At 33.3% G+C, this 27,051-nt stretch overlaps 3 protein-coding genes across 3 annotated transcripts in view; all 3 read left to right on the plus strand.

The window, feature by feature from the left end:
• The window catches only part of LOC148950600 (ribosomal oxygenase 1-like), a 64,658-nt gene extending 59,757 nt beyond the window's left edge, over positions 1-4,901 (plus strand). The window contains exon 8 of the mRNA XM_089091900.1: positions 4,852-4,901. Within this exon, the coding sequence (XP_088948026.1) occupies positions 4,852-4,901 (50 nt within the window). The remainder of the gene's footprint in view (positions 1-4,851) is intronic.
• Positions 4,902-5,123: 222 nt separating this feature from the next.
• Positions 5,124-26,639, plus strand: LOC148950601 (ribosomal oxygenase 1-like). Its single transcript, XM_089092508.1, has 3 exons — positions 5,124-5,247; positions 22,912-23,107; positions 26,483-26,639. Exons 2-3 carry the CDS (start codon positions 22,919-22,921, stop codon positions 26,558-26,560), a joined length of 267 nt encoding a protein of 88 aa, XP_088948634.1. The 5' UTR covers positions 5,124-5,247; positions 22,912-22,918; the 3' UTR covers positions 26,561-26,639.
• The window catches only part of LOC148950602 (uncharacterized), a 47,370-nt gene continuing 46,880 nt past the window's right edge, over positions 26,562-27,051 (plus strand). The window contains exon 1 of the mRNA XM_089092505.1: positions 26,562-26,577. The gene's annotated coding sequence lies outside the window, so the exon portion shown is untranslated. The remainder of the gene's footprint in view (positions 26,578-27,051) is intronic.

The raw sequence follows: 27,051 nt of genomic DNA on the forward strand, positions 1-27,051 counted from the left end.
GATATTTACTTTTATGTTTACTTATACTACCTTTTTTTTTAAATAACAACAGAGATATTTACTTTTATCTTTACTTATACTCACTTTTTTTTAACTTTTTTTTAAGTAACAACAGAGATATTTACTTTTATCTTTACTTATACTAAATTTTTTTAATTTTTTTTTTTAAGTAACAACAGAGATATTTACTTATACTAACTTTAAAAAAAATAATTTAAGTAACAACAGAGATATTTACTTTTATATTTACTTATACTACCTTTTTTTAAATAACAACAGAAACATTTACTTTTATCTTTACTTATAATAACTTTCAAAAAAAAAATTTTAAGTAACAACAGAGATATTTACTTTTGTATTTACTTATAATACCTTTTTTTAAATAACAACAGATATATTTACTTTTATATTGACTTATATTCACTTTTTTTTTACTTTTTTTTTTTAAGTAAAAACAGAGATATTTACTTTTATCTTTACTTATAATAACTTTTTTTAATTTTTTTTTTAAGTAACAACAGAGATATTTACTTTTATATTTACTTATACTAACTTTTTTAAATTTTTTTTTTTTTGAGTAACAACAGAGATATTTACTTTTATATTTACTTATACTACCTTTTTTAAAATAACAACAGAAATATTTACTTTTATCTTTACTTATACTAACTTAAAAAAAAAAATTTTTAAGTAACAACAGAGATATTTACTTTTATATTTACTTATACTCACTTTTTTTTTACTTTTTTTTAAGTAACAACAGATATATTTACTTTTATCTTTACTTATACTAGCTTTTTTTAAATTTTTTTTAAGTAACAACAGAGATATTTACTTTTATATTTACTTATACTACCTTTTTTGAAATAACAACAGAGATATTTACTTTTATCTTTACTTATACTAACTTTTTTTAAGTTTTCTTTTAAGTAGCAACAGAGATATTTACTTTTATGTTTACTTATACTACCTTTTTTTTTAAATAACAACAGAGATATTTACTTTTATCTTTACTTATACTCACTTTTTTTTAACTTTTTTTTAAGTAACAACAGAGATATTTACTTTTATCTTTACTTATACTAAATTTTTTTAATTTTTTTTTAAGTAACAACAGAGATATTTACTTATACTAACTTTAAAAAAAATAATTTAAGTAACAACAGAGATATTTACTTTTATATTTACTTATACTACCTTTTTTTAAATAACAACAGAAATATTTACTTTTATCTTTACTTATACTAACTTTCAAAAAAAAAATTTTAAGTAACAACAGATATATTTACTTTTGTATTTACTTATAATACCTTTTTTTAAATAACAAAAGATATATTTACTTTTATCTTGACTTATATTCACTTTTTTTTTTACTTTTTTTTTTTTAAGTAACAACAGAGATATTTACTTTTATCTTTACTTATACTAACTTTTTTTAATTTTTTTTTTAAGTAACAACAGAGATATTTACTTTTATATTTACTTATACTAACTTTTTTTAATTTTTTTTTTTGAGTAACAACAGAGATATTTACTTTTATATTTACTTATACTAACTTTTTTTAATTTTTTTTTAAGTAACAACAGAGATATTTACTTTTATATTTACTTATACTACCTTTTTTTAAATAACAACAGAAATATTTACTTTTATCTTTACTTATACTAACTTAAACAAAATTTTTTTTAAGTAACAACAGAGATATTTACTTTTATATTTACTTATACTCACTTTTTTTTTACTTTTTTTTAAGTAACAACAGATATATTTACTTTTATCTTTACTTATACTAGCTTTTTTTAAATTTTTTTTAAGTAACAACAGAGATATTTACTTTTATATTTACTTATACTACCTTTTTTGAAATAACAACAGAGATATTTACTTTTATCTTTACTTATACTAACTTTTTTTAAGTTTTTTTTTAAGTAGCAACAGAGATATTTACTTTTATATTTACTTATACTACCTTTTTTCAAATATCAACAGAGATATTTACTTTTATCTTTACTTATACTCATTTTTTTTATCTTTACTTGTACTAACTTTTTTTAATTTTTTTTTAAGTAACAACAGAGATATTTACTTTTATATTTACTTATTCTAACTTTTTTTAAATTTTTTTTTAAGTAACAACAGAGATATTTACTTTTAATTTTTTTTTTAAGTAACAACAGAGATATTTACTTTTATATTTACTTATACTAACTTTTTTTAATTTTTTTTTTTTTAAGTAACAACAGGGATATTTACTTTTATATTTACTTATACTACCTTTTTTAAATAACAACAGAGATATTTAGTTTTATCTTTACTTATACCAACTTTTTAAAAAAAATAATTTTTTAAGTAACCACAGAGATATTTACTTTTATATTTACTTATACTACCTTTTTTTAAATAACAACAAAGATATTTACTTTTATCTTTACTTATTCTAACTTTTTTAAATTTTTTTTTTTAAGTAACAACAGAGATATTTACTTTTATATTTATTTATACTGCCTTTTTTTAAATAACAACAGAGATATTTACTTTTATCTTTACTTATACGAACTTTTTTTAAAAAAATTTTTAAGTAACAACAGAGATATTTACTTTTATATTTACTTATACTGCCTTTTTTTAAATAACAACAGAGATATTTACTTTTAGCTTTACTTATACGAACTTTTTAAAAAAAAATTTTTAAGTAACAACAGAGATATTTACTTTTATCTTCACTTATACTAACTTTTGTTTTACTTTTTTAATTAGATTAGAAAATATCCTGTAAACAGCTCTTTCAATTTGTATGTTATCTAAGCTTGATAATTATCACGTCGAATTTGAAATTATTCATCAGATTGTGATTTGAATGAATAATTGGACGAGAATAAAAAAAAAAGAATAAATAGCTATATTAAGAAATTACCAAAATAAATGAAGGATAAGGTTTGTATTAGTAGAAATAAAACACCCAAAAAAACTAATAAAAAAATGTTACTGCTCTGATACGACTACTTCATTTTTTGATAATTAAGGACCAATAAAAAAGATTATTGCTTTATCTGAGTCTTTCACTGCACTATTATGGCTTGGTGAACTAACTGTTTTTTAATAAGTGAATTATTCAAACATGACAAAAAAAAAGAAAAAGGCAGAAATTGGATAAGGCCAATGTTGGCAAAAACCTGGCAGATATATCTGACCGAATGTTCACGGTCCGTCCTCATCCCTCTGCTGAAAAAAGAAAACACTTACAGGCAAATAAAAGAAATGAAAACTTAAAAAACGCCAACAGCCTTAAAAACAAAGAATAAAACTAAGAACATATGCAATTATTAAGTTTGCAATTGAAGATTGACACAGTTGAACCACCTTCTCAGCCCATAAGATAATATAAGGACACTCAAAAGTCTGCCTTTTTGAATTTTGTTCGCTCGTAAATTACCCCCAGTTATAAATATATTTCAAAAGGCTTAAATCAAAGACTCCACAGATATTAAATTTATATCTGTCCCAGTATTTACAGAAAGGTGGACTTAAATATCGATTTAATCCCCCTTCCCGTCTCCAAAAAATCATCTTATATCAATGCCACTTTAAAACACATTCACCCATAAGCCAAATGTTTTGTCATCTCCATCCCAGTAGAGTAAACTGCTTACAAATGGATCAAGTCCTGAGTACTCAAGTTGGATAACTAAATTAACAGTCCTCTTACTGACAAAGCAAACCATTTGCGAGAAGCAAGTTCTATGATTCTCAGGCAGATCTAAAGTCACAGAAGAAATCAAATAAATTTATTAAAGTAGGCTAACTGAGGGAAATAAGCTTCTTGCTATGCACACAATCTATAAATTAAGCTACTCGGCCATGACTACGGACACCTACAATACTATAAAATCGCCCGGACTATGACGCCTTTACTATTATTACGACCACTGGAATTACTACGAACTTTGCAATTAGTCTGACGACTTCTGATCATTTAAATAAGGCAGTTGCCACAAGTTAAGCCCCAAGACAACGCAAGACTTGGTGACTACCGGAAGTGCTATAGCTACTGCTAACGCCAAGACAACCGCCACTGACTACAACTAATATGACTGTTGTGATGGTTGTGGCGACTGCAATTGCCCCGACTATTGTTTTAAAATTGAAGCAAAATAAGACCGAGTCAAACTATACTGATATTGAAAGAAAAAAATTATGAAAATTTGAGCAGTATTTTGTTCGTTATATGTAAAGGAGAAGGGGTATGACTGTATCTTTTTCAACCACTTATGATAATAACCGATAAATAAAGAGTAATCTATGGCAATAGTGAGCGAAATTCTATAAAAAGAAACAGAATATGTATGGAAAGACAAATATATTTTTTCTTTTTTTATTTTCCAGTTGTCTCTTACAAAATTTGAACGGAAATTTTTGTCGCTTTTTGCTAGCGTGAAAATCTTTAAGTGTTTGCTAAACCTAAGCCTAATAAGAAAGGAGTCGTTGGACAACAACCTCTATCACTGTTGCGCTTTAAGTTTTAACGTTAGTTTTTACTTCTGTTTAGAAAGAAAAAACTACTTTGTACTTTAGCTTGTAAAGCAGAGATAACAACAGTAACATTATATAACTCACACATCCATTATCTTATTCAATATATGCAACATTGTATAAATTCAGAAGTTTTTCAGAATTCATCTACGCTTTTATTTGCCGGCATTGTTTGCTGCAGTTTCTGAATGTGTGGAGTTTCATTTCTTCATGATGCAATTACGGTTTTCTTAAGTTTACCGCCTTCACTCTTTGCCCCCATTCGTTCGCCCTTTACTTTTAGCTGAAAAATTATTGTTTATTTTTTTAATCTTGTTCAGGCTTATTTGACTTAGTTTATGTATCTATTAATTGCAGTATCGTTGCTTAATCTGTTTTAATGACGTCTTTTAATAAGGCCTTAGTTTTCTGTAGGTAAAAGCACAATTTTGTTAAAGGCAGTGGCCCAACATTTTTTAGACTGCTGTGAAATCGGATAGTGACCTGCTGCTTTTGATCCCGCTTTAGGAAGAACCGGAGTCTAAAGTCAAAATATATGTGGAATTATATATGGTAGTATATGTGAAGAATGGTGTTTAAAGTTTTTTTTTTTTTTCATACGAAAGAGTTCGTAAAATTTTCAACGGAGGTGAACACTGGGAAGACAATGATATAGTTAACCACGTGGAAATCACACCTGATCCGAAAATTCGACTCCTTAAAGCTAATATTGCAAGGTGAGTAGTCGTAATGGGGATTGAACACAACCCTTTTTAACGGCTGATTTAATACGAAACCAGCTGCTAATCTCATTTTCTGCCTTAACTACAGCGATGTTATTCTCGTAAATAGCACTAATCACTTTAATCTATCTATCTGAAAGGTACTAGGGCACGTTCTGCGGATGAAGTATGACAGATTGCCAAAGATTGTCCTTGCCGGCCAACTGTCTAGGGCTAAGGATAAGCGGGTCGTCTCCGAATGAGGGAAGAGGATGTCTTAAACGAAGATTTCAGGGAAGTGGGAACTTCGTGGGAGGGTGTAAAGAAGGAAACTTTGAATAAAATGGGATGTAGGAGGAGCGTGCGTAGCTGTGTTGGCTTCAGGTGGCTTGTCGCTGCAGTGAATTATTATTATTATTAGTAGTAGTAGTAGCCATAAATACACAGTATTATTTTTTGCTATGTACAATCTCTTATATATAATTTCATATATAAAATATAATATTTATGAAAATATGAGCATTTTCTGTCAAAATCTTGAGATAATTTACTCTATTCTGGTAATGTGAATCTTTGGAGTTGGGTTATAGAGTGCTTTAATCCCGAAGTGTCGTTCTGAGTGTAGTTAAGATCCCTATTTAGCTGTTTTTATATAATCATTACCATTGGGAGAAAAGAAAAAGTAAGTCTTATTGTAGACAAAAAGAAGAAAAAAAAACAGAGAGAGAGTATTTATGATAATATTTGAAAAAATTCTGTACCGCCCAACTTTTTAACGTCTGTAGGCTGTAATTGCACTTCTTCCCCCTATTTTAATTGGAATTTTCACAGCGAATGATTTCACTCTTAATTTGAGCACACTAGTTGTACTTTGCGATGGACTTATGTTTTGGACTTATCTTTGCGATGGACTAGTTGTCCTTTGCGATGGACTTTGCGATACTTATGTTTTATAGATTCTGTAATTATTTTGCTTTCTTCGAACTGTCTATGTCCGAAAGGTAGTGCGAAGACCGAACTGCTTTTCCACTGAACAAATAATAAAATTGCAATGAACAAAGAAGCAGAGCAAATTTTATGAAATAATATACAGTGAAGTTGAATAATGAAACAAAGTATGATAGAACGTATAAAATAAAAATGTAAAAAATTAAATAATGATACGTGTTACTTATCAAGCCAAAAATAAATAAAATTTGTGATAAAAAAAATTAAACAACGAAATGAAATGAAATGATACAATGAAAATAATGAAATAAAATTCAATGAAACAATAAAAGGAAATTTAAAAAAATGTGGAAAATATTACAAGTTGAATATCAATAAAATTCTAATTTTGGTAAGAATGTACTTTCTCAATTGACTGCATGGTAATTTAATGCTACCAAGATAAGGTTTATTATCAATATGTTTCAATATCAGTGAAATTTAGTTAATGGATGATTGACATTATTTGCTGATAATTAAAATAAATAATTATTTTCAGATTGATGAAACAACTGATAGGAAATAATGCACAACAATATTGCCATGAACAGGAAAATTATAGTTTAAGTATCGTGCGTGATACTTGACCATGAAGCTTAAAAATATTCAAATTAACAAAGTAAAGCATGACTTAATCCCTTTTAAATACAGAGATCAGCTGTCTTAGCGAAATTCGATTTTTGTGTTTCCGTTTGATCCTTTTGGCTTTGTAATATTGATGGCGGTAGTTACTGATAATGGAAGTGGTAGTTAGCTTTGCTTTATTTTAAGCCCTGTTTCAATTAGTGTAATGTGAGTCATAAGGACTCTACACCTTAGGAGGCTTATGCACAAATTTGAGAAAGCAGATTTTGCTTTGTCTTATTCATCCATAAGACGATTAGAATAAACCACTACTCCCTTTTCTTCATCAGCATCTTTATGAAAAGACCATCAGAAGCCAGGCCGAAATTGTATCTGGGTAGTCAGCCGACGGTACGACATCAGAGCTGCTCCCAGCCAGCGTGGCAAGTCCTTTTCCGAAAATATAGTGTTAATTAAATTAATTGAATTAATTGATTAATATTGATTGATTACAGTATCTTCATGTATTGTGATCAAAATCTCAGTTCAATTAGACCACGGGAAGTAGGTAAAATATTGCTTAAATTTTATTTCATTTTTTTTCATTTTATTATAAAAATTTTATTTTTATTTTATTTTTATTTTAATTCAATACTTAAATTTAATTTAGTATCGAGATGGGCTCACGAAACTGGATCGAGGCTCAGGTCTCAGAGACCCATTGCCTCCACGTTCCTAAAATGACAATTTTTCAAGCTGTCCAACTCACCTCCCCTTACTATATCCTCCACTTATAAATTAATATTGTGAAATATCTCAAGACAGTGCCTTATCCTGGCTGGACATTTTTCTTTCAGATGCCATCTTGCTTTGACGGCCGTCGTTTCGCACCCAAAATTAGAGACTCAGAAAACTTGCAATTTCCAAAACTTGCAATTGCTTTATGACTTCTGTGACTGTTCGTATATTTGCACTTGTGAAAAAAATAACTCTTATATCCGCTTGTGAAAAAATAATGACGTCGGAATGGGTTAATTCGGTTACTCCCTCCCTCTTGATATGGCCATGGTTGTAGCATTGCCTGAAATAATGTCACGACATTTTCATGAATGGTTGTGTAAAATATAGAGTTGTGCAGTTTTAGCCGCAATCAAAAGTGGCCACAGTGGTCACCGTGTCTTGAAAGTTGAGGACTCCTAGATGAGGGTATTCATCCTGTAGCATGTATTTCCATTCAAGCACATTTTTTATTGTCAAGAATTATTTATCAAATGATTAAAAAAAACTAATTTTATGGAATTTCTAGAAAATAAAAACCCTGAAGCTCTTGGGGGAGAGGAGGGGAGAGAAGGCCATCCCCTGGCTTTTTGACTGATGAAAATGAAAAATATATATTTTACGCTACCTTAAGTAGTTTTTGGTGGGTCAGAATACTGCATTAATTCTTCGTAACAAAATGGAACAACAACAAACACAAACTGCTTCTGGATTTTTTTTTTTTTTTTTTTTTTTATTTTTTTTTTTTTATACGAAGATTAATATTCATTTTGATAAAATCTTATAATCCAAATGTGCACTGTAATGTCCCAAACACCTGTTAGGCTTCCCTGAAAAAAACTTTTTCGTTTTTTTTTTTTATCAAAAAGTCTAGCGGAGGACATTTGCGTTATCTTTATATAAGGAGGACATTTGCGTTATCTTTATATAAGAATTTATCAGCAAGTATAGCTTACAATAAGTGAAATGGAACTAACTAAATCTGAGTTGAGATTGGTTTTTAATTTCATTATAAACCACCAAGTTTCTTTTGACGCTAGTATAATTTGCATTTACATTTTTCGTTTAACAGGACAACGAGTAAACTGAAAAGGTATTTTTTTGTACCTATAACAACTAAAGTTAGTCCAATATGATCTCCTCCTAACGTTACCTAGTAAAATCCTAAAATTGTCTAGAATTTTTTATTTTACTATAGCTACGCTAAAATACTTTTAATACTAATTTAATTGTTATTTTTCAAATTTAACTGGGTAACAGGGAGGAAGAGTGGGAGGGGGGGGCAAATTTGCAACTAAAAATAGTAAAAAAAAAAAAAAATTAGTCTCATAGGCAAAAACAACGTCATCTACCTCTACCCAGCCAAATCTTAGGGTTTCCAATTCATTTTAAATTATATACTTAATCGATTATGGTGCCAGTTCAATAGATATTTGACTCTTATTTCCACTAGACTACTCTTCACTATAATTGGGTGTAAATTTAAACAAAATAAAGAATATAACCTCCACACAAGAAAATATTCCCTCTATTAAAATATCCTTAACTGTAAAAAAGAAGCAAACAAACAAATGGCCAAATGTTATCAGTCAGTGCTTATCAGAGAATTACCACTAGCCTATAAAGATGCTGGTGGATGTTTGAATATCTCGCCTAATCTTAGTGGTGGTGCGAAAAAAAAAATGTAAGAAACCATGGAAACTAAATATAAGAAGTTCGGAAACAAAATACATTAAGTTTTTATTCATTAAGTTTTTATATAAATATAAAATATAATATAAATTTTAAATATAATATTAATAATAATATAATATATATTAATTAATAATATTAATTATATATTATTAATATATTAATAATAAATAATATAATATAATAAAAAAATTAATATAATATAAATATAAATTATATTTATATAAGTTTTTATAAAACTATTCATTAAGTTTTGGATCCTTAAGCTCCGAATTGTTCTTGCTCTTGAAAATGTAAAAAAAGAGAAGCAAAAACAATGTAATAAAGGTGCACAAGTAAAAAAAAAAAAAGATAAAAACATAAATAAAAACGAATAAATGTCCATTATGGTTGCAGCAATTGCTCCAATCTAGTAAGAGGCAAACCGCAGCCCATAGTACAAAAAATTAAAAAATGTGTTTTTAAAAAAATCTGCCTAATGAGAAAAAATCGCCATCCAGCAGTGATTCAGGAATGGTAAGTATTTTTACTATGGTGATTTTGGAAAAAATCTAAAATACATCAAAATTGGAATCTGATTGAAACGAAAAATTAACCATTGGAATCAGCATGGTCAAGAACCTTACACAGAAGAATTACAGTCCCCTACCTTGAAAAACAAGGAAAATGCCTTTTTGGCATTTGTAGCTCTGATATGTCTCATTTTTTTCTACCATGGCTAGCGGGCTATCAAAATATTATGGAGAAATGGTAAATTGGTCATTTTAAAGCCAATTCTTGTTTTTAGATATAGCTGGAAAATCTGAGACATTTTTGATTAGAACATTATTGTAAAGAACGAACTCTAGCTCATAGTAACCAAGATTTCAAAAAAAATCACCATGTGTAGTACGATTCAAAACACTTATCTTTTGACCAGAAACTATAACACAAACTTTTGAAAAGTTACTTCTCGGTGATATGGTACCATCAGGGACGTATCGACGATTTGTTTCGGGGAGGGGGGGGGGGTACAAAAGTATTTTTTGTACCATACTTTGACATCGCTGTGTGATTCCTTGTGGTTCGTCTTTTACTAATTCAACTAAGAAAAAGCCATAGGCCTTTTTCCTGTGTATAATTATCTTTGAAAATCAAACAACTCTAGAGGAAAATGTTTAGATTAAAGATAACTCACAATAGTTGAAAAATAAAAGTCGATTGTGCAACAAGACGAAATTTTTTCATGTAAATTCCGTCACACCGTGGTTGCAGTGGTAACTGCAACCACGGTGTGAGACGAAAACGTCCCATAGTAACAAAACAATGACCCAAAGCTCCTAAAAATGTTGTCAGGTCGAAACACAAAGTTGACCTTTAGAACTGCCTTGTTCGAAAACCCTATAAAAGAAAGTTATATCCCTTCTTTTTCTTCACCGCTAGCAGGGCAATTGAACATCATAGAAACATGTTTGAGGATACATTTCATTTGAAGATAAATTGCCATATCTATGTGCCTTTTGTAATTAACTACGCATAATATTAAAAATAAACTATAGTTTTTGACAAAAACTACAACTTCATGTACAAAACGATGTTATATTGGGTACGATGCCATATTTGAGTGATTCAATTGTCTGATTCCCAGGGGTTACTTCTTTACTAGATCCATCTAAGAAATAGCCCAAGACTTTTTCCTGTGTGTTTACATATAAAACTGAACACTGGTACATTTATATTTAGAATTGAACACTGGTACATTTACGTATAGAACACCGTAATGGTGCATTTACATATAAACCTGAACACTGGTATATTTACGTATCGAACTGAACACTAGTACTGTTTTTTTTTATAGAACTGAATTTATCAACCTACAATCTATGCAAGTCAAAGTTTGAAATTTCAAAACACCAGTTTCCGCAAAAAAGATGGTTTAAAACCTATTTTCAGAACCTCGTGGTTTATGATTTCCTTGTTTCCATCTATCGGAAATATTGCGGTTGACCCCCAAGAAGGGAAGAGCGATTTAGATGTGATGTGGAAAACCACCATGTAAAAATCTCTTATTTGTCTCCTGTCCAACAATCAAGAAAGTCTTGTCATCCACTAGACTATTATTTACTTTCTTTGAAGGACTCTACGTTCTCAATTTCCAATCGAATGAGCCTTTTTTGAAGTTTCTACGACAACGCCTTCTATAAAAACCTTATATGCCCCCAGGGCATAACTGAAAACCCTTGCCCCGAGGCTTATAGGGGAGTTTCCTCCTCAAAAATATATTTTCTATCTGGAAATCAACTACGCTGAACAAAATGGCTATCTCAAAATTTTGATTGGATGTGTCTGGGGGAATGATGGAAGTGGGGGGGGGGGCTAGTTGCCCTCCAATCACTTTCGACTATTAAAAGGGCACTAGCCCTTTCAATTTCCAATCGAATGAGCCTTTTTTGAAGTTTCTACGACAACGCCTTCTATAAAAACCTTATATGCCCCCAGGGCATAACTTAAAACAGTTGCTCCAAGGGGTGTGGGGGACTGTTCTCCTCAAAAAGATATTTTCCATCTGGAAATCAACTACGCTGAACAAAATGGCTGTCTCAAAATTTTGATTGGATGTGTTTTGGGGAACGATGGGCGTGAGGGGGGGGGGCTAGTTGCCCTCCAATCACTTTCGACTATTAAAAAGGGCACTAGCTACTCCAATTTCCAAACGAATGAGCCCTTTTAGAAGTTTCTACGACAACTCCTTCGATACGAAGTGTCCGGGTATGAAGAAGAAGAAAAAAGAAAAATAAATAATACATTGTGCTCACATCGTTCTTTCCTTAGGCAGCGCTATCACGCTGCCTATGAAAATGTAAAGCCTTCCAATGGCTTTTGACTATTAAAAAGAGCACTAGCCTTTTCAATTTCCAGTCGAGTGAGCCCTTTTTGAACTTCTACAACAACACATTCTATAAACACCTTATATGCCCCCAGGGCATAAATTACAATCCTTACCCTAAGGGCTGTGAGGGTGGTTGTCATCATCTAAGACCTAATTTCCAGAACTTTCAACTACGTTAAACAAAATGGATATCTAAAACTTTTGATTGGATGTGTCTGCGAAAATGGTGGGTGTGAGAGGGACGTTAGTCTTTCTCCAATCACTTTCAACTATTAAAAAAGGCACTAGCCCTTTCGATTTCCAATCAAATGAGCCCTTTTGAAGTTTCTACGACAACACTTACAATAAAAATCTTATATGCCCCCAGGGGTCAACTTACAACCCTGAGGGCTGGGGGGGGGGGGGGTGTCATCCTCAAAGACCTAATTTCCAGAACGTTATACTAATTTGAAAAAACGGGCTATCTGAAAATTTTGATTGGATGTGTGGGAGGGAAGGGTGGGCGTGAGAGGGGGGTTAGTTACCCTCTAATCACTTTCAACTATTAAAAAGGGCACTTGCCCTCTCAATTTACAATTGAATGAGCCCCTTTTGAAGTTTATACTACAACTCTATCATTAAAAACCTTATATGCCCCCAGGGCATAACTTACAACCTTTGCCCTGGGGACTCTGGGGGGTTTTTCATCCTTAAATACATAATTTCCAGAACTTTCAGCTGCATTGAACAAAATGGCTATCTGTAAACTTTGATTGAAGGTGTTTGGGGAAATGGTGGGCGTGAGAGGGGGGTTAATTACTCTCCACTCACTTTCGACTATTAAAAAGGGCACTAGCCCTTTCAATTTTGAATTGAATGAACACTTTTTGATGTTTTTACAACATCACTTTCTATAAAAACCTTACATGCTCCCAGGGCATAACTTACAACCCTTGCCATGACGGTTCTGGGGGGGATGGGTTGTTATCCTTTAAAGACCTAATTTCCAAAACCTTCAACTACATTGAATAAAATGGCTATCTAACAAATTTGATTGGATGTGTTTGGGGAAAAGGTGGGCGTGAGAGGGGGGTTAGTTGCCCTCAAATCACTTTCGACTATTAAAAAGGGCACTAGTCCTTTGAATTTCTAATCGAATGCGACTTTTTTGAAGTTTTTACGACAACGCCTTTATTAAAACCTTATATGCCCCCAGGGCATAACTTACAACCATTGCACTGAAGGCTTTTGGGGAGTGTCCTCCACAAAAATATAATTTTTATCTGGAAATCAACTACGCGGAATAAAATGGCTATCTCAGAATTTTGATTGGATGTGTTTCGGGAAATAGTGGGCATGGAAGGGGTGTTAGTTCCCCTGCAACTATTAAAAAGGGCACAAGCCACTCCAATTTCCAATTGAATGAGCCCTTTTCGAAGTTTCTACGACAACTTCTTCGATACGAAGTGCCCTGCTCCAAAGGAATAAAATAATAAATGATGCGTTGTGCCAACATCTTTCTTATATGCCCTCAGGACATAACTTAAAACCCTTGCTCCGAGGGTTCTGGGGGAGTGTCCTCCTCAAAAACATATTTTCTATCTGGAAATCAACTGCGCTGACCAACATGGCGTTCTCAAAATTTGGATTGGAGGTATGTGGGTGACTGATGGGCGTGGGGGGGGCTAGTTGCCCTCCAATTACTTTCGACTATTAAAAAGGGCACTAGCCCTTTGAATTTCCAATCGAATGCGCCTTTTTTGAAGTTTTTACGACAACGCCTTCTATAAAAACCTTATATGCCCCCGGGGCATAACTTACAGCCCTTGCACTGAAGGCTGTGGGGGAGTGTCCTCCTCAAAAACATAATTTCTGTCTGGAAATCAACTACCCTGAACAAAATGGCTATATCAAAATTTTGATTGGATGTGTTTCGGGAAATAGTGGGCGTGGAAGGGGTTTTAGTTGCCCTCCGATCAATTTCAACTATTATAAAGGGCACAAGCCACTCCAATTTCCAATTAAATGAGCATTTTTCGAAGTTTCTACGACAACTTCTTCGATACGAAGTGCCCTGCTCCAAAGGAACAAAATAATAAATGATGCATTGTGCCAAAATCGTTCTTATATGCCCTCAGGGCATAACTTAAAACCCTTTCCTTGAGGGCTGTGGGGGAGTTTCATCAACAAAAACATATTTTCTATCAGGAAATCAACTACGCTGAACAAAATGGCTCTCTCAAAATTTTGATTGGATGTGTTTGGGGGACTGATGGGTGGGGGGGGGCTAATTGCCCTCTAATCACTTTTGACTATTAAAAAGGGCATTAGCTACTTCAATTTCCAATCGAATGAGCCCTTTTCGAAGTTTCTACGACAACTCCTTCGATACGAAGTGCCCGGGTATGGAGAAAGAAGAAAAAAAAAATAATACATTGTGCCCACATCGTTCTTTACTTAGGCAGCGCTATCGCGCTGCCTATGATATACAGCTTAGGGAATCTCCTCTTTATGATTATGAGGTATTAAAAAGAAGGAATAATATATGAGTCACATCACATACAAATAATAATTAAGACCACTGTAATTCTAGCTGCCATAAATGAGTCATTTAATAGACAAAACTATAATATTTTCACGCCAAAAACATTCCACTTATGCTAGAATTTATATGGTAATGCGCTTTACTGAAAACCAATTTTGTGAAAAATATTTTCTTTTGTACTTATCTCTGAAAATAAACAATAAAATTATAGTAACATTTTGAACTGGTGAGCTTTCAGCAATTAATATCATTATACATCAAATATTCAGTTTCATTTATTAGCTCTTTTTAAAGTTGCTAAAGACGAATATAGTTTCCCTACAAGCAAGTGATTGGATACTGCCTCCTTTCCTAATTGTAAATAAAAACCACAAACCTACTGCGTCATTGGCGCTTAACTAAAAACGGATTATATTACAAATACTTTCTTTTCTAGTTCTTACAGCATTGAAAATAAAAATACAATTACAGAGAAAAAAATTCTTGAACTGATGGATCTTTTAACAATTAATATCATTATACATCAAATATTCAATTTGATGTTGTTAATACTTTCCAAGACTGTTCAAGACGCATATAGTTTTCAGTAAAGCGCCGTTGACAAAGTAGGTTTTAGACTTTTACAATGAGAGAAGGAGGTCATAACCAAACTCTTGTTTGTGGTGATTTTGTTTGATTCAAGCTTAATTTGCATATTCAATTTAAGTTTCACTCGTTTTAAGATTTATTTATTAATTTACATTAATATCTAATGTATGTTTGTTTGCATTGATTGTTTATATAATTTCTGTTCGTTTTAAGTTTCATTTGTACTTCAATAGGAAAATATTTTTTTTGTCTTAAGCTTGATTTTCATATTCAATCTAAGCATTACTCGCTTTAAGATCTATTTATTCATTTATATCATTACTCTTTGTATGTTTTTGCTATGATTTTTTATTTAATTTCTGGTCGTTTTGATTTTGAATTTTAAAGGGTATTTGTATCTGCTGAGCTTAATTTTATAATTACCTTTACTTTTCTTTGAAAAACTTATTTTTTCGGAAAGGTTTTTTTTTTAAATTAATTTTTGTTCGTTTTTGATTGAAAAAAAATTAAAGTTTTTAAAAAATCATTATTTCAAAATCAAACTTTAAAAAAAAAATCAGATATTTATCAAAGTATCAAAACTGATATCAAAGTAACAATATCAAAGTGAAAAAATGGGTTTGTGTCAACCTTGGATTTTTATTATCTGATGTTTGAACTATTTTTAACAAAATTGCTATCTAAAAATTTTTATCGGATGGGCTTTGGGAAAAAGGGTGTGGAGGGACTAGATTAAGCTTCGGTCTCTTTTGACTCTTTAAAAGTGAACTATAACTTTCTATTTTTAATCAAATGAGCCCTCTCTGAAGTTTGTACGAGTATCCCTTCTATAAAAACCATATAAATCCCCAGAGTATAACTTACAACGCCTGTCCCTGGGCCCTGGGAGGTTTTGTCGACCCTGGAGTTTCAATATCTGATGGTTGAACTATTTTTAACACAATGGTCACCTGAAATTTTTATCGGATGGATTTATCCATCCGATACGCCCAAAGGCGTGGAGGGCGGGAGGGTTACCCTCCGATCGATCTTTCACTCTGAGAAAATGAACTACAACTTTTATTTTCCATTCAAATGAACCCTCTCTGAAGTTTATACGAGCATGCCGTCCATAACAACCCTTTAGGCCCCGAGAGAAGAATTTAAAATGCCGGCCCCGGCCCTGGGGGGGGGGGGTATCAACACGGGAGTTTTTCTCATCTGGTATTTGGACTATTTTTAGCGAAATGACCATACGTAAAGGAGTTTTGTTATGTGATCTTTGAACTATTTTTAACAAAATGGCTACCTCAAATGTTTTATCAGATGTATTTGGGGGAAAAGAGTTTGGGGGCCATTTGCCCTCTGTTCACTGTCGACTCTTAAAAAGAGCTTAACCAGTCAAATGTGCCCTCTCCGAAATTTATACGAGCATCGCTTTCATACGAAAAATATATGCTCCTGCCCATAACTTACAACGCCTGCCCCCGGGTCCTGGGGGGGGTTGTGACGACACCTGAGTTTTTGTTATCTGACTTATGAGAATTTTTTAACTTATTGCCTATCTCAAAATTTTATTGGATGTATTTTATTGGAAAAGGGGCAAGGGGGCTAGTTGCCCTCCAATATCTTTCGACTCGAAAAAAACTAACTAGAACTTTCAATTTCCAATCAAATGAGCCATTTCTGAATTTTTTACGAGCATCCCTTCAATAAGGACTATATAGTCCCCAGGGGCATAACTTACAACACCTGCCTACGGGCCCAGGGGGGGCTGTGTTTACCCCGGAGTTTTCGTTATATGGTCTTTGAACTATTTAAAAAAAGGCTATCTCAAAGTTCTTATCTGATGTGTTTGAGGAAAAAGGGCGTGGAAGGGGGGGGGGCTGGATGCCCTCAAATCCCTTTTGACGCTTAAAAAGTGAACTAGAACTTTCAATTTCCAATCAAATGATCCCTCTTTGAAGTTAATACGAGCATCCCTTCCATAAGACCCATATATGCCCCCAGGGCATAACTTATAACGCCTGCCCCCGGGCCCTGGTGGGTTGTGTCAACACCGAAATTTTTGTTATATGATCTTTGAACTATTTTTAACAAAATAGCTATCTTAAATATTTTTTTGGTTGTTTTTGGGAAACTAGGGGTTTAGGGGGGGGGGGGAGCGGGTTACCAACCAACAACTTTTGACAATTAAGCATTGAACTAGAACTTTAAACTTTCAATCAAATTAGCCCTCTATGAAGTTTATGCGATAATGCTGTCTATGCAAAACCTTATATGCCCCCAGGGCATAACTTACAACTCTCGACGTGAGGACTGTGGGAAATTTGTAATCCCTATGTACCGAATTTCTAGACCTTAAAACTACGTTTAATAAAATGGCTATCTCTAAATGTTGAGTGGGTAGGTGTTAGTGAAATATAGGCGTTGAAAGAGAGTCAGCTGCCCTCAAGCTACTTATGACTATTAGAAAGGGAATAGTCCTTGGAATGTCAAGTCGAATGAGCCTTTTTTGAAGTTTCTACGACACCGCCTTCTATAAAAACCTTATATGCCCCCAGTGTATAACATAAAACCCTTGCCTTGAGGGTTGTGGAGGAGTTTCCTCCTCAAAAACATATTTTATATCTTAAAATAAACTCCGATGAAAAAAATGGCTATCTCAAAATTTTGATTGGATGTGTTTGGGGAAATGATGGGCGTGGGGGGGGGGCTAGTTGCCCTCCAATCGCTTTCAACTATTAAGAAGGGCAATAACCCTTTGAATTTCCAATTGAATTATCCTTTTTTGAAGTTTCTACGACAACGCCTTCTATAAAAACCTTATATGCCCCCAGGACATAACTTAAAACCCTTGCCCTGAGGGTTGTGGGGGATTGTCCTGCTCAAAAACATTTTTCTATCTGGAAATCAACTACGCTGAACAAAATGGCTATCTCAAAATTTTGATTGGATGGGTTTGGGGGAAGGATGGGTGGGGGGGGCTAGTTGCCCTCCAATCACTTTTGACTATTAAAAAGGGCACTAGCCCTTTGAATTTCCAATCGAATTAGCCTTTTTTGAAGTTTCTACAACAACGCCTTCTATAAAAACCTTATATGCCCCCAGGGCATAACTTAAAACCCTTGTACTGAGGGTTGTGGGGGATTGTCCTCCTCAAACACATATTTTCTATCTGGACATAAACGACGCTGAACAAAAAGGCTGTGGCCAAATTTTGATTGGATGTGTTTGGGGGAACAATAGGCGTGGGGGAGGGGGCTAGTTGCCCTCCAATTACTTTCAACTATTAAAAAGGGCACTAGCCCTTTGAATTTCCAATCTAATGAGCCTTTTTTGAAGTTTATACGACAACGCCTTCTATAAAACCTTATATGCCCCCAGGGCATAACTTAAAACCCTTGCCCTGAGGGTTGTGGGGTGTGTCCTCCTCAAAAACATATTTTCTATCCGGAAATCAACTACGCTGAGCAAAATGGCTATCTCAAAATTTTTATTGGATGTGTTTGGGGAAATGATGAGCGTGGGGGGGGGGCTAGTTGCCCTCCAATTACTTTCGACTATTAAAAAGGGCACTAGCTCTTTGAATTTCCAATCGAATGAGCCTGTTTTGAAGTTTCTACGACAACGCCTTCTATAAAAACCTTATATGCCCCCAGGGCATAACTTGAAACTCTTGCCCTGAGGGTTGTGGGGGAGTGTCCTCCTCAAAAGTAATTTTTTTTTATCTGGAAATCAACTATGCTCAACAAGCGTGCTATCTCAAACTTTTGTTGGGCTGGGTTGGGGGGAATGATGGGCGTGGGGGGGGGCTAGGTGACCTCCAATCACTTTTGAATATTAAATAGGGCCCTAGATCTCTTGATTTCCATTTGAATGAGCCCCTTTTGAAGTTTCTACGACGACCCCGTTCGTATGAAGTGCCTCTGGGGGAAAAAAATAAATAATAAAACATTTGAGCCATATGGCCTTTACTGGTTGGGGGGGATTGTCCTCCTCAAACACATATTTTCTATCTGGAAATCAACTACGCTGAACAAAATGGCTATCTCAAAATTTTGATTGGATGTGTTTGGGGGAACGATGGGTGTGTGGGGGGGGCTAATTGCCCTTCAATCACTTTCGACTATTAAAAAGGGCACTAGAACTCTCGATTTCCAATCGAATGAGCCCCCTTTGAAGTTTCTACGACGACCCCATCCGTATGAAGTGCCTCTGGAAAAAAAATAATAAATAATAAAACATTGGAGCCGTATGGCCTTTACTATAGGGTAGCGTTGCCTCTGATGTATACTTTGATTTCTTTAAAATGCCCTCCAATATCTTTCGACTCGAAAAAACTTAACTAGAACTTTCAATTTCCAATCAAATGAGCCATTTCTGAATTTTTTACGAGCATCCCTTCAATAAGAACCATATATTCCCCAAGGGCATAACTTAGCACTATCCCTTTGTGCTAAGTTATCCCTTTGGGCACTATCCCTTTGAATTTCCAATCGAATGAGCCTTTTTTGAAGTTTCTACGAACGCCTTCTATAAAAACCTTATATTCCCCCAGGGCATAACCTAAAACCCTTGTCCTGAGGGTTGTGGGGGAGTGTCCTCCTCAAAACCATATTTTCTATCTAGAAACCAACTACGCTGAACAAAATGGCTATCTCAAAATTTTTTTGATTGGATGTGTTTGGGGAAGTGATGGGCGTGGAGGGGGGCTAGTTGCCTTCCAATCACTTTCGACTATTAAAAAGGGCACTAGCCCTTTGAATTTCCAATCGAATGAGCCTGTTTTGATGTTACTACGACAACGCCTTCTATAAAAACCTTATATGCCCCCAGGGCATAACTTAAAACTCTTGCCCCGAGGGTTGTGGTGTAGTGTCCTTCTACAAAAGATAGTTTCTGTCGGGAAACGAATTACGCTTAACAAAATAGCTATCTGGAACCTTTGATGGGATGTATTTAGGAGACTAATCAACATGGGGTGGGGGCTAGTTGCCCTTCGATCACTTTCGAATAATGAAAAGGGCACTAGAATTCTCGATTTCCAATCGAATGAGCCCCCTTGGAAGTTTCTACGACGACCCCTTCCATATGAAGTGCCTCTGGAAAAAAAATAATAAATAATAAAACATTGGAGCCGTATGGCCTTTACTATAGGGTAGCGTTGCCTCTGATGTATACTTTGATTTCTTTGTAACGACATGGTACTTTTGTTAAGAATGGCTAAGATTGAAAGATAAGACAAAATTTGCTTCACGTTTTCTCAAAAACGATTCACAATAAAATGAAGTCGATCTACATCGAATTTTTTTATTGTATTTAGTATTCTGTTAAATAGCAGCTTAAAATAGTAAAATTTGAATCCCACAAGCGAAGGAAGACGTCTTCAAAGAATGAAAGTGTAACATATCAAGTTTGTTTTCACAGATAGCTGATGCAAACAAATATTTTACTATTTTACCTTCTTTGCAGAATTTAGCTATTTCGCCGATAAAATGGCAGGTAACATCGTACAATCTAATATATCAGGTCAAATAGCACTGTTTATACTTATGATGTCATTTACTAAGGAAATCAATGGGTTGATGAAAGAAAGAAAATGATTGACGCAAAAAAGGTCTTTTGTTTGTATTACATTAACATCAGTACCATTAATCTAGTCAAGTACGGTTACATTCATCAGGTCGAAAAGCATTTTTTTTTTTACTTCTTTCAATATTAAACAGAAAAATTATGGTCAACTATCGGTGAAGGTTTTTGCCATGTAAATTATTTCCATTTTAATAATCGCGTCTATTGAAAAGTTGAGCACAAAACCTGAGGAAAATGGCTTCAAACTTCTTCCTCTTTTCTTTTAGTTATAATAACCTATTCTTTCCAAACATGGAGATTTTGATAGTACCATTGTAGAAAAAGAAAATGGACTGAAATCCCTAAAAATGGTGTCAGATCGAAACATAAAGCATACCATCGGAACCGCCTTGGCCGAAAACTCTATGAAGTAAACTTGTAGTCCTTTAGCTTGAAGAAAAATGAAAATCCATTGGCTTGAAAATCAAGGAAAGTGGCTGAAACCCCGAAATTCTGCATCAGAACCATCTTTTTTTCTGTTTTTTTTTTTTTTCTCCGCGGCTACCTGGGCACTCGAACATCATAGAGAGCTGTTTATAATTGCTCATTTTTAAGAAAATTGCTGCATCTACTCGCTTTTGTAATTAACTAAAAAGAATATTTAAAATTAAATCAATTTTTTTACGATATTAATCAGGGCTTGTCAGAGAGATATACCACCTTGCATAGGTTCTTTCGCTTTGAGTTTCATACTAAGGCTTAGTAGCGTGCCTACTGTAATAATAAGGTAGTTCAAATAATCAGTAAATTACTGTAAAAAATAAATGTGATTATTAAATTACCAAAAATAATTCATTAAAAATATTTGACTTAAATTACCAATAAATGATTTGAAAATTGAATGTATGTCTGTGTGTCATGTATGCACTATAACATTGTTGATCGCCAAAAAACTTTAAGAAGTTGTTGAGTACAATCTTGCGAAAATTTTAAATGTTAAACTCCGCGGGAAGGGTTCTGAAGTATGGGCACTCTGAAAAGTGGATGAAGATTTGCTAGAAGTTTTCCAGAGAAATTGCCTACGGATTGTTCTGGGTACCCGGCTGACTGACCGTATTTCAAGCAGCTGGCTGTACGAAAAGTGTGGTTCAGTCCCACTCTCTAGGGCTGTAATGAGAGAAAGGTTGAAATGCCTAGGGCACGTTCTGTGGATGAAGGATGACAGAACTGGACCCCAAAAACAACGCGGTTTAGTCGATGGAGAAGACATGAAAAAAGTCTTTCACCCAAAACATTTTTTTTTTTCGGCGAAACCAACCAAAGACACGTCGCCAAAGCACCATAATGTTGCATCATTTATGTTGCAGTCATAATTTTAATTTTTGTGCCCTTGAATTTCCTTTCTTGTAAGATATCAGCAACGTGACGGGTAAGCTAGTTATAAATAAAAATATTTAAATAGTTATAGAAAAATAAATAAAGGATTAATTATGATAATTAATGATTATAATTAACTTAACACAGTAAACAATTTATTATTTATTCATAATTAAATGAATAATTAACAAACAGATAATTAACAAAGCTTATTAAATTACCAAAATAAACACTTATGCACACAATCTCTCCTTGAGATGATAGAGAATATAGAACGTGAATTTGAGGCTTCTGTCTAATTCTGTTCTAATTTGAAGGATATTTCTATGTTCACATACGTTGCATAGCCTTCGGCCCAAATTTTGATAAGAATATTGTCCAGAGTCAAAAATGTGACGACATATTTTCACGAATAGACAGAGAATATAAAATATGGAATTTTGTCCTCAGTCTGATTTAACCCAAATTCGAAGGAAAGTCCCGTCGTGAAATAAATCACTTAATCCTAACCTCACATTTTTAGTCAGAAAAATAACTAGTCAGACAAGTGACGAAACCTCTTTAGTTAGACAAAGCACATAGAACATTGGATTTTGATGTCAGTCTAATTCTACCTCAAACAGGATTAGATTTCTTTGATTATGTAGATTATTCAGTGTTAAATCCAAATGTTTGGTCACCCTAGATTAGAGATGAAAGGGAAAAATTGCAGATTTCTTTTATACTGTTAGAATCAAATTTTTTTCAGATTAATCATGGAAGAAGATGAAATTCGCCTCTATTTTTCGACGGAAAATTCAAGAGAATATCATGAACTTTTTCCAGAAGAGCCTCCTTATTTAGTTATTGAAAGTCATCTAGCGCCTGGAGTGGAACAAATAATCCTCTCGTATCCTCGTTTTATGAGTGTATCCAAACTCGCTCTCGAAGATCTTACTAGCAAGGTATGGTTTATAATATAAGTGAACAGTTGAAGAACGTTTGGTAACTAACAAAGATCCTGTTTGATTTGGTTGCTGTAGAGGTTCTGGCTGCGTTTCAATGGGGCTGATGAAGGGTGCTATGAAATCACTTTTTTTTTCTTGTGTTATTGTGTGTCAGGCTTGTCCATTAACTTTTGACAAAAGTATTATATCTATTATTAATATTATTTTATCTAAATTAAAATTTCCAAGTTCGTACTTTGGGATTTTTAGCAACAATGAATAATTTATAATTTAATTAACCATCTTAAGTATTTTTGGCCTGGAGGCTGTAAAAAAGTTAGTTTTTTGGGCCAGATTGCTTGAATGAGATTTCAGGATTTACTTGCGTATCCAAGAACTTTTTGCTCCTTAACTGAGGAGAAGGAAAAAATACATATCATAATTTTGGCAGAACAAAATGCATTTTTAAATCTTCCTAAAATAAACCGATTTAGAGAGAGTTTATTTGGAGATATTTGACTCTGGATAATATTCAAAATAGGATTTTCCAGGATGTAGGTGATAGTTGACCGAAATATACCACATATATACAAAAAAAAATGCTTGCTTACTGAAGACGACGCACAGGCTGTTAGCCCAGCTTGGTATCAAGAGGATGCTGGACCAAGTGCTTTTGTTGGGTTTTGACTTCTGTGTGTGGGCGAATAGACTCCTCCGGTGCCTTGACCTATCTTTGACCCTGCTGAGTAAGTCCTGAGTTTCGTCTCGATGTTGATTTCATTTCTAGTCCATAGTAGTTTGAGGAGCAAGCCAAAGACAGACCGAGCTTTGTTAATCCTTTCTTAAATCATACTAGTAGCTCCACCACCAGCATCCATCATTGACCCCAGATAGCTGAGGTCTTCCAGTCTCTCAATAAGTTCTCCTTTGAAATACGTAGAGGTCTTTTCTTTGGTATAGAAATACTTTGTAGTGGGGTTGCTAATCGCATGTTCTGTCTCATTAGTTGCGTTTGTTACTCTTTCTATCATATTTTGTCTTTCTGGGAGGAGTCCGCAAAATATATTAGTTGGTACTATGTTTTATTCAGAACGCCATATTTTAGTTAAAAATTTCCAAAAGTTAAGGTCATATACCAAGTATTAACTGATGCCTAAAAATACGTTTGGTTTTAGAATATTTTTTTTTCTTACTTGAACTCTGCTAGAGTTAAAGAACAGGAGATTTTGAGAATTTAGAGTTTGCTTGTAAGCAATATTGAGATTTGATTTTTATTGATTCAAGAAGATATCATCAGTGAACCCCTGGTTGGCTTCCAAACAAACTATTAAAAACCTAGAGTATCACCATGAAATGCTAAAGAAGACTAATCGCTCTGTTAGTATGTGATATAGTATGTTAAGTAAATAGTAAACTAACTTCTATTAGATAGCGCTGGCGAAAAAGTAGTTTGTTGAGACCTTAGATCCTCCTGTGCCTCAAGAGGCTCCAAGGGCATCGGCAAGCAGTCTCCAGTATTTGTGATCTCCTTCTGCCGCTAGAACATTTTCCCACTCGGCTTGCAGGTAGAATAAGCACATTATCTTATCAGTTGAAAGATGTGGGAACTTATACAAAAACACCCTAAATGAAGCATTAGTGCCATGGGTAGTAAACACGGCTATGAATAGGCATAACGTAGAATAATTTTTACAAAGATGACCTCTTTCTACTTCTGTTCTGTGACGCAGTGGTGGGTTAGAAAGATTTTCTAGTCGGTGATGGTGATTTAAATTTAAAATCAATGGCTTTTACCGTGTTTGGATAGTTAGCATTTATTTAGTTTTGGTTTAACCGAAGGATCTTCACGTGATATTAATTGTATTACTGTTATGGTTCGCATAGTTATAGAGTTCACATTATGATAAGAGCTTACATTTTATCTCTTACAATTGAAAGGAGACAGTGTCGTATTTTCAACAAGTTAATTGAACCTCAGAAGAAAAAAAAGACAAATGGCTTTTCGCATTGTCTACAATAAAACCAGCTTGTGTTTATCTTCCTTTTTAGTTTAAATCTTGGAATTTTCTATCGTATTTTCTGAAGCTTAGGGTGAAAAAAAAAAAAGCAAAACAAGAATGCATTGATTAGAGTGATCAAATTGATTGTATATGAAATATTTTCCATAAACTAGATATTTCGTAAATTTGAATAAAAATTCATAGTGACAAATATTGTACTACAATAAAGCCCTCTTCTATTAAATAATTAAATAAAAGAAACAAGTTTTCTTTAACTGAAAATAAAGAGTGACATTAAAACTTAAAACGAACAGAAATTATTCCGTATATGAAAGGGGCTGTCCCCTCCTCAACGACTCGCTCTTCACGCTTAAGTTTTGTATTGTTTTAAAAAATAAAGTTGTTAGAAAGAGTCAAACTTAAGCGTAAAGAATGAGGCTTTGAGAAGGGGACAGCCCCTTTCATATACGGAATAATTTCTGTTCATTTAAAGTTTTAATGTCATTCCTTACTTTCAGTTAGAAAAACTTGTTTTTTCTGAACGTTTTTGAATTAATGCAGGTTTTGATTCTGGCTCCCCGTACATGAATAATTAAACGAAGTTTGTATATTTATTTTACTCTTTTTTGGCTAAATGGCTATCTCAAAATTTTGATCGGGTGACTTTGGGGAAAAAATGAGCGTGGGAGGGGGCCTAGACGCCCTCCATTTTTTTTATCACTTAAAAAGGGCACTAGAACTTTCAATTTCCGTTCGAATAAGCCCTCCCGCAATATTCTTGGATCATTGGGTCGATACAATCACCCCTGAAAAAAAAACAACAAATAAACACGCATCTATGATCTTTCTTCTGGCAAAAAATACAAAATTCCACATTTTTGCTGGTAGGAGCTTAAAACCTTTACATTAGTTTTTTCTGATACGCTAAATCTGAGGGTGTGATTTTCATTAAGATTCTATGACTTTTAGGGTGTGTTTCCCCCTTTTTTCAAAAATAAGGCAAATTTTCTCAGGCGCATAACATGGGTGAGATTAAACTGATTAAACTTATCTATTTGAAATCAGCATAAAAATCTGATTCTTTTGATGTATCTATTGGTATCTAAATTCCTTTTTTTAGAGTTTCTGTTGCTATTGAGCCGGCTCGCTCCTTACTTACAGTTCGTTGCCACGAACTGTTTGAAAAAAGGCAAGTTCATTGTTATTCATTATCATGAGAAACAGAGTAAAAAAGGTAGATGTCTTAGGCTAAGCTATAGAGATTATAACAGTCTAGAATTCTAAAATGTTAATAGGACGGAATATCGTTCAGAAATTGATGATACCGGAAACTTCCCAAATTTAAAAAAAAAATAAATAAATATATTGTGCATGTTTTTTTTTCTAATTTCAGATTGACCTCACTGCAATGCTTTGGGAAAAAGGAATAGTAATCACCAAGGAGCCTCTAATTTCTGGATTTGATGGATGATCTTTGTATTCCTTTTTGTAATGTCTTTTCTGTTCTTTTTGCAATTAAAAAAGAAATTACTTCGTAGAAGAGTTTAAAATAATCGAATTAATATTTTAATTTAAAATTATATTATACAATTTTTATAAAATGTAAGATTTAAAATTAATGGAATGATTCTCATTTGGTCGTAGAAACGCACTGGTGTTGAACGTCCATATCTGTCAATCAATTTATTTAAGTCAATCAATCAATTTATTTAAAAGAAACAGAAAAATTACAAATCTTTAGACCCCCCACAAAGGCTCTTTGGCCTGTGAGAGTGGGAATCTATAGTTAGCATTAAATAATAGTACTAAAATCAAACAGAAGGACAAGAAGAAAAAAACAAGAAAGTAAAAAGAAAAAAAAATAACTAAACAACTACAACAAAACCAACTCTCAAAACCAAAACTCTCTAGGCATAAAAGGTGGTCGGTCACCTCCTTTTTTAAATTATTCATAAGAATGAC

Source organism: Artemia sp. Qi Xiang Cuo, chromosome 7 (genome assembly GCF_049724085.1).
Source record: "Artemia sp. Qi Xiang Cuo chromosome 7, ASM4972408v1, whole genome shotgun sequence".
Classification (NCBI taxonomy): domain Eukaryota; kingdom Metazoa; phylum Arthropoda; class Branchiopoda; order Anostraca; family Artemiidae; genus Artemia; species Artemia sp. Qi Xiang Cuo.

Coding starts and splice junctions, on each gene's coding strand:
- LOC148950601 (XM_089092508.1), top strand. CDS start 22,919: ATGGAAGAAGATGAAATTCGCCTCTATTTTTCGACGGAAAATTCAAGA. Junction 23,108..26,482: donor TCGAAGATCTTACTAGCAAG/GTATGGTTTATA, acceptor TTCTAATTTCAG/ATTGACCTCACTGCAATGCT.